We start from the raw sequence: 7550 nt of genomic DNA on the forward strand, positions 1-7550 counted from the left end.
AACGGAAGCGCAACAAACGACTACAGCGCGACAACATCAATAAGAGGAGAGGAAGATCCGATAAGTGCATATGCAAAAGAAAGGTAAATACCATATTTTATAGCCGTCAACCAAGTCTGTTAGACAAATTAACCACCTCCAACGCACACGAAAAAGAAATGGAATTGGAAAAAAATTATACAACCTCATTAACGCTTTCTGTTCCCAGAACCAAAAAGGTTGCCACGAAGAAAGATAATAGCTAAAATAGAAAATGAATAGAACGGTTTACCATGTGAAACGCCTGAGTAACCTTGAAGAAAAATTCGAAAAGGCCAAAAAGAATATAAATAATGAAGAAAAAGAAAATACAGATAAAACACAAGACAGCAACAAACCGCCTCTCCAGTCCGTAAAAGTACAGTCCAAAATCGGTCTAAAAGACTAAAAAGAGGACTCTTAATAGGAAACTTCCCGGGAAAAGGCCTGAAATCTCGGGTTGTTGGAGAAAGGTAAATGAAGAAACAAGATCCCATCCAAATATCACATAGCGCCATTCACATGCAAGGCAAGAAAATAAAGCAAAATCAAGATCATACAGGCAAGAAACAACAGTGGTATATTTCATGCATAAAAAGAAAAAAAAGAGAAAAGAAAATGAACATGCACACAAATATCCCATTAGAGAAAACCACAAAGCTGCGTCGTAGAAGGGAACAAAAAACCAAACGTGAGAAAACGAAGATTTTGGTTAATGAAATGGCAGATTCCCGCTCCAAAACGACATTTTCCTCCTCCTCCTTCTGTTTCTCGACTTCTTTTTTTATGGCACACGGACGTTTTGTTTTAGGAAGGAGACAGGGTTGGGCAGTGACGAAAAAATCGGTCCGCTGGGATTTTTGCCATTTATTTCGTCGCGATTTGAAAATACAGTCTATACATCTCCATTCTTATATCTCATGTTTGCAAGATGGTATATTTTTGTTTTGCGGGGTTGATATTGCGGTTCTTCTGGGGGACGAGAGGTGGAGAGAAGGGATGTCTGACCGGGTGAAAGAAAAGGGTCGATTCGTTTGATATTTAGCCTACCGTTCGACCTCCAGTGGCGATGGCCTGGCTACTAGTCCTGGGGATGAGCGAGGGTCGAAGTGGCCCAACAGGGCTGTATTCCGAACCAACAACTGTATGAGAATTGATGTCATTTTGTGAAGTGTCCCATGATTCATCGCCTAGCACTGTCAACCAGTTGGTTCCAACTTCGTGTTTCAATGCTTCGAGTCGTTGACGATACGAGTCCCCGTTGGCGCTCCAGTCAAGACTTTGAATAGCAGGGAGTAAATTGGGTCTCTTTGTGGACTCAAAGATAGGATTACATTGCGATTCTTTGGGGGTGGTGAAAGTAGTGATTGTGGTTCTCTGAGGTTGTTTGGCATTGGGGATTTTGGCCGATATCTTGTATGGACTTTTAAGTTGCTCAGTCGTAGATGCGGGGTTTGTAACAGGGTGTTCGGGAATAGGTTGTGGGAAAACAGTATTAACGGCTTTAGCGCCATCGGCCGCCATATGAAAAGGATTATCGTCGGAAAGCTCGACGATTTTTCGTCTGTAACTTTTTTTCCGCCTGGTAGAGCTTATTGCCTGTTCCGCGTGAGCTGCAGCGACGGACCCTGATGTACCTGCACGAATCGCAGCTGCTGACGATGTGGTAAGCGGAATATCTTGGGTCTCATCCGCAGGATCATCGCCTGGTCCAGAGTGTCGAACAACGGGGGCTCCTTCCGGTTCTGCAACACGAGCGACAAGTTGTTTCCGTTCTGTATATCCAGGACCGGTGGTATCAATGATAATGTCCTCAGAGAATCCTGGCGTTTGTCTGAATAGATTGAATATGGAAACCCTGTATTCAGAAAATGTTTTGGTGAAGGGATTCCCAGAGACCCAGATCTCACGTAGATACGGTATGCCAGTTAATCTGGCAATTTCAGAGGGATCACTGAGTTCGTTGTCTCGCAAATCAAGGCGCTCCAAAGACAATAATCGTTCGATGCCTGCGAGGGATCGGAGACGGTTTCCTCTGAGATTAAGCGCAGTGATGGCAGGGAGCGGGTTCCTAGAAAGAGAATGGAGAGAGTCTATCATACAGTGAGATAGGTTTAAAGACCTCATAGCTGTCAAGGATGCAAGGCTATCTGGGATCTCGGTGAAAAGATTCCAGGACAAATCCAACGAATGGAGAGTATTAGCAACAGGAGCAAGACTGGCAGCGCTGACACTTGTCATCGAGTTGTCTGTCAAGCTAAGGTGGCGGAGGAATCGCCATTTGGATGGGGGAAGAATGCCAGCAGCCAATAAATTAGACATGCTTCTAGTCCTGTAGTGGGATGAGGCGTCACTAGAATTGGAACTCCCAGATCCAGATCTCTTTACTTTGGAAGTTGTTCCTCTGCGACGAGACTGCTGTTTTGAACTATTGGGCCGCGTGGGCGAAATGCTTTCTGTCCGGGCAAGTCTTCTCCCACCTTCAGCGAACCCCCTGGTCATCGAGGTGCTGGCCTTCGGGCTGGAGCTTGGGCTGGAGCTCAGATCTGCCACTGGCGACCCAGGTGTTGAAATGGATTTTGCCAGCTCCGATTTATTGGATGCCTGCCCGTTAGGAGAAGTAAGAACTGGGGATGATTGATATTTAGAGGATCTCCGTCTCCGCTTGTCAAGGTCATCCAAAACGATCCCGGTCAAGAGGTCCGCAGGATCATCAATACTGGCACGCTTGAGAGTAAGGGATCTTAACTGTTCAGCTAAGCGATCCCAACCACAAAAGGAGCGGAAATCTACATCGATAATCTCCAGAGCACTGAGGTTTTTAAACGAATAGAGTGGGACAGCAGTGTCAAAGGGGAACTCCTCGTATCCATGAATAAGACGAGCTCTGTGATCCGGGGAAAGCCTCAAAAACGGGATTTTAGTGAACGCAGAATACAAATATTTCAGGTCATTCTCAATGGCGAGTTTGGCCTTTTCCGACTTGGAGACGGGGTCTTTAGATCCGAGGCCAAATGAGGACCAGAGCGAGCTCATACTGGACATGACACTACGCACACTGGATACCGAATGGATAGAGTCTCTGTCTCCAGCGGAGCGACGTGGCTTGCTCAAGAAAGACACATATGCGGACGAAGCCTCTGTATTGATGTTTTCCAAGCGAATGTTCATAGGACCAACGGGAATAGAAATATCCTCAAACCGGGATAATAGATAGAAAAGATGGTGGCCAGTCAGCGTGAGTTTTGCAGGCTTAATGTTGTGGGATGTGAAACTCAGAGTGCCTAAGGAAAACGCAGCAGCCAGAGTGGAAGAGGTGGCGGAACGAGTGGAAGAGTCGGATGTCTTGGAAGATTGACGCTTCATTTGCAAGGCGTTGGCGAGGGCCTTTTCATGAGTACGGACAAAGCTGGCCAGATTCTATAAACAAATTAATCAGTTAACATGTAAACATAAGTCCTCGACGAAGGAATGCGCCCCGAAGGGGGATTGCAGGAAACAGGGCGCTTACCTTAATGAAGAGCTGGCCATCTTCAGTGTTTAGTTTCTCCATAATGACGAGGTCACTGCCCAAGGAGTTCTGGGAACAGTGTCCGGAAGAGAGATAAAAGGGAATAGCTCACTGACCGAACAAGGGTATGTGTGGGTGAGAGGACATTTTGAACAAATCTAAGCGGAGGGGGTGTGGCCGTGTTGTTGCAGCCAGGAAATGCGATGCGAGCAGACAGCTGCCACCAACACCAAATATCTTGATGATCTTGGGACCAGTTGGCGCTCTCCAATGCATACACACTTACACGCACACAACAGAGGCTTTTGATGACTTTTTGGTGACTGAACCGCCAAGGGGGTTAAACAAACAGGAAACTCGAGGGCCGGGTTTCAGGGAACGCGTTGAGAAACGAGGAAGTGAAGAACCAAATGGAAGAACCAAATTGACGACACAGGAAGATTATGGCAAAGGCCGTGGGACACTGGTCAAAAGGTCACCTCTTTTGAGTTCATGTGCACAGGGAGAAACTGGGCGGGGTGTTTTTGGGTTTGGTCACCGGGACAGTCCCAAAGGAAAAAGGTTCAGCAAAACAAAAACAAAAAACAAGGCAGAAGAAATTCAGGAGGAATGGTGGAAACGGACGCCCGTCTCTGGCCAGAGAAGATGGAATTTCACAAGTACAATACAAATACAATCAATCCAAGCACGATGCTGGACCGTGGGCAAACAGGGGAGAGAAGAGAATGCCAGAGAATGGAAGGAATTAGGTTGGTTGACTCAACTAGGGAGTCAACATGGAGGGGGAGGATGGAGAGAGGGAAGAGATGATGGTCCCAGGATGATTCCTCCAACCGACCGGTCCTCTGTTCACAGGGACCCAGGGTAAGAAAAAGAGAACAACAGGAAGAGAAGAGAAAGAAGAGACGAAGCAGAGGAAAGGGGACGAGGCGGGAAAGATAAAAGAGGTGCACTCGTCACAGCGTCGTGGGCTGTGAGTGCTGATGCTCGCGCTCCACAGTTCTGATTGGGGAACGCCGCGAGCAAGCAGCCAGCCAAAGGGGAAGCCTGCACTGTGCATGGGACGAGGGATTTGTGGATGCAACAGGCTGCATACGGGCAGGATAGCGCCAGAGGCCCTGCCCCCCCTTGGCACTAGCTGCTGCACGCTCCCAACTTACAGCGTAGTGCGGCCTGCTCGAGTGGACCTCTGGCATATCAGCGTCCTCAAGTGTCAACCGCCGTTGGCCTTAGCTTTCTCACTACTCCGTCCCTTATCAGCACAGTTTCTACGACATGAACTCCTGCCAATTCTACGGAGCACTCTGTACTACGTGCGGATTGCTATCTTAGCAGTGACTCCTGGGTGAACAATTTTCGGCTGGTGGTTCGACTCCCATCTGGGCTAGGAACCAAATGATCACCAAAGCAATGGGGTTGGTGGGGGGAAGTTTGGCTGGTCTGTCCAGTGTCCATGGGACCTGGGCTTGTTGTGGCGAGATAAGACGTCCTCAACCGTTAGCCTCCCGGCGGAAGCGAATATTGCCCATCATGGATGAACAGTTCAAAGCATGGGACAATTACCTTCATTCACGCGGCTACCCACTGGAGATACAATGGGAGTTCACGATGCAGATGATCGATCCTTAGATATCAAGATAACGCCCAGTGGCAGCAGTTCTACCCTGACATCTTGTACCCTGCCACCCATTCCCACATGGCCTGCCGATAACGATATCTACCTTACATATTCAATCATCTGGCTCATGGGAAACCTGTGTGTCGATCTTTTTGATTTATTCTTCTTCTAGCTCTCGTCGTCATCGATGTAATCATATCATCAAATTGCGAGATATCGCGGTTAAATTGCGCAGAGAGCGGTCGAAAGTGATGGCTCTTTGTCCTCCGGGCAAAAGAGTTTTGTTTATTATGATTTCCCTCTGACACGGACATTGTTTACAGATGACTCTAGTCACACAACGTTTAGTTAACTTCGGGGCTTTGCCAGACTACCACGGACCAGGACTGTCTTTTTTTTTTTTTTGTTTATCATCATCAACTCGGCACCATAAACATTTTTCCCTAGTTACCTTTGTTGATATTTGGGTCTACATCTGGCTTAAACATGAAATAACATAGCGAACCGTTGTTTGAAGCTTGCTCCGGAGAACCGCCCCGATTCCAGATCAGGATGAAAAGAAATATGGCGGAGCCGGTCCTGTGTTTTAAAACGAACTGGTAGTTAAAACAGATAGGCCACTCAGTATCCATGCATCCTGCCGTTTTTGACGGATTTTGAGTTGGCGCGGTTCCACAACTTGCGAAGTTGAAACGAGATCTTTCCCGCGCATTCCTTGCGCAACACTTCCGGGAGAAGTTAGTAAACAGTAGTCGACATCGGAGTCGAAGTGGATAAAAAATGGCTTGATTCTCCCTAATGATGAATCGTCGGTTTTCACACGATCAGGACAAATGGAGAAAATCCACACCCCACAATTAATTAATTATTCGAGCCGTAGTTTCGCTCGATTGTCGCCCATGGTTTCCTTTGCTTAGATGTCTTTTTAATTTGTTTTTCGCATCCATCCCGGCCCGAGTTCGTTTGGTTCCTGTGGAGTCAAGTTGATTTCGCTTAACCATGGTAAATATTTTCCCGAAGCCATGAAGACGGCAGGTAGAGAGACACAAGAATCCTATCAACCCACCGACCTTAAAAGAAAACACAAAAACAAAAACAAAAACAAAAACAAAAACAAAACCCTACCCGATGACACGGGACGAAAGTGCATACCTTTCCAATTCAATCCGCTCCCGATGGGGGCCATGACGCTCATGGGGCGGCTGGATTCCTCCCCGCTTAAACCATCAAAGATGCATCTTTCATCCTATGGTCACAGACGCCTCAGGCTAATCATAAAGTCTTGGGTAAAGAAAAGGACTTAACGGAGCAATATTTACAAAATGTTTCCGGACACCCAGTTAGATGAAACTGTAAACCCATCCAGGTACAAGCTCTTGACCACACAGCTTTTTCACCGCTCTTGAGAAGAAAGATCCAGCATAACAGCACAAAGCCCATTTCCTATCAGTTATCTGTTAGTTTTGTGTCTTCAACCACATCTACACTGCGTATGCACCAATATTACCGATCTAAGTCCTGCATTTATCAGCTCCATTCGCACATCCAACAGAAACCCACCCACGCAAGACCATCCCTGTGCACCTCCTTATTGGGGTGTCACAAGGCTGCTTTTATGCCGTGATGATGGAAGAGTGGCGAAATACTGTTCCTCAAATGCCATTCGTTGTTTATCAATCACGGTATGCTCGCTAAAGGCTTAACATAGGGATGATATCAGTGAGAGTAAGGAAATATCACATTCATAAAGAAAAGAAACGCATGTCGTCCTCTGCCTTCAACTTTGTTCCGGTGGTGCTAGAATAACGCTTCAAACAGCCCATAAGCTATGGCGCTTGAACTGAATTAACTCGACACTTGGTTAGTTACAGCCCACCAAAGGGGAAGGCTGGTCGATCCTCTTAGTGAGCATAGAGTATCGTCCATCCTCAACGTTAGGTGCAGAATCCCTCCGGCTAATTATGATTCGAATCTCAATTTCTGGCTCTTGAATACATTTATCTGCATATGCGGACCGATTAGTTATGGTCCATTGCAAATTGCTAGCTTTTTTTTTTTGACTTATCCCAACCAAGACGCTACCTGTCAAATCATCAGAACATTCCAAGAAACTCTTTTTTCTTCATTTCTATTCACCGCTAGTGTTCAGCACAGGGGTGCGGTTCTTCCATTTGCTGTTCTTTCGCAGCCATCCATTAAACCGCCCAGGTACAACTCCCCACCAACCCCCGCCTTCACAATCTTTTCCCCCCACGGGTCTGCGAAGGTGCATGATCTACCCTCAACGCTGACATGGGCTAAATCGAATGACAATGCGTAAACAAGCAGTTGTTGAGTTAAACCCTGTCCGAAATCGCTTCAAATGTGGTGCTATTTTTTGAGCAAAACTCGGGTTGCATCTTC

The 7550-nt window shown here is 46.8% G+C and overlaps 3 protein-coding genes across 3 annotated transcripts; 1 reads left to right on the forward strand and 2 right to left on the reverse strand.

The window, feature by feature from the left end:
* Positions 1-1059: 1059 nt before the first annotated feature.
* On the reverse strand, positions 1060-3571 carry HCAG_04842 (conserved hypothetical protein; the record flags this gene model as incomplete). The annotated part of the gene is made up of 2 exons (XM_001540952.1): positions 1060-3438; positions 3530-3571. The coding sequence occupies 2 exons, from the start codon at positions 3569-3571 to the stop codon at positions 1060-1062; spliced, it is 2421 nt and encodes an 806-aa protein (XP_001541002.1).
* Positions 3572-5059: 1488 nt separating this feature from the next.
* On the forward strand, positions 5060-5158 carry HCAG_04843 (predicted protein; the record flags this gene model as incomplete). The annotated part of the gene is made up of 1 exon (XM_001540953.1): positions 5060-5158. The coding sequence occupies one exon, from the start codon at positions 5060-5062 to the stop codon at positions 5156-5158; it is 99 nt and encodes a 32-aa protein (XP_001541003.1).
* A 1799-nt stretch (positions 5159-6957) lies between these two features.
* On the reverse strand, positions 6958-7419 carry HCAG_04844 (predicted protein; the record flags this gene model as incomplete). Its single annotated transcript, XM_001540954.1, has 3 exons — positions 6958-6987; positions 7024-7148; positions 7284-7419. The coding sequence occupies 3 exons, from the start codon at positions 7417-7419 to the stop codon at positions 6958-6960; spliced, it is 291 nt and encodes a 96-aa protein (XP_001541004.1).
* Positions 7420-7550: the final 131 nt, after the last annotated feature.

The sequence above is a fragment of the Histoplasma capsulatum genome, genomic scaffold (assembly GCF_000149585.1).
Source record: "Histoplasma capsulatum NAm1 scaffold_4 genomic scaffold, whole genome shotgun sequence".
In the NCBI taxonomy this organism is placed as follows: Eukaryota; Fungi; Ascomycota; class Eurotiomycetes; order Onygenales; family Ajellomycetaceae; genus Histoplasma; species Histoplasma mississippiense.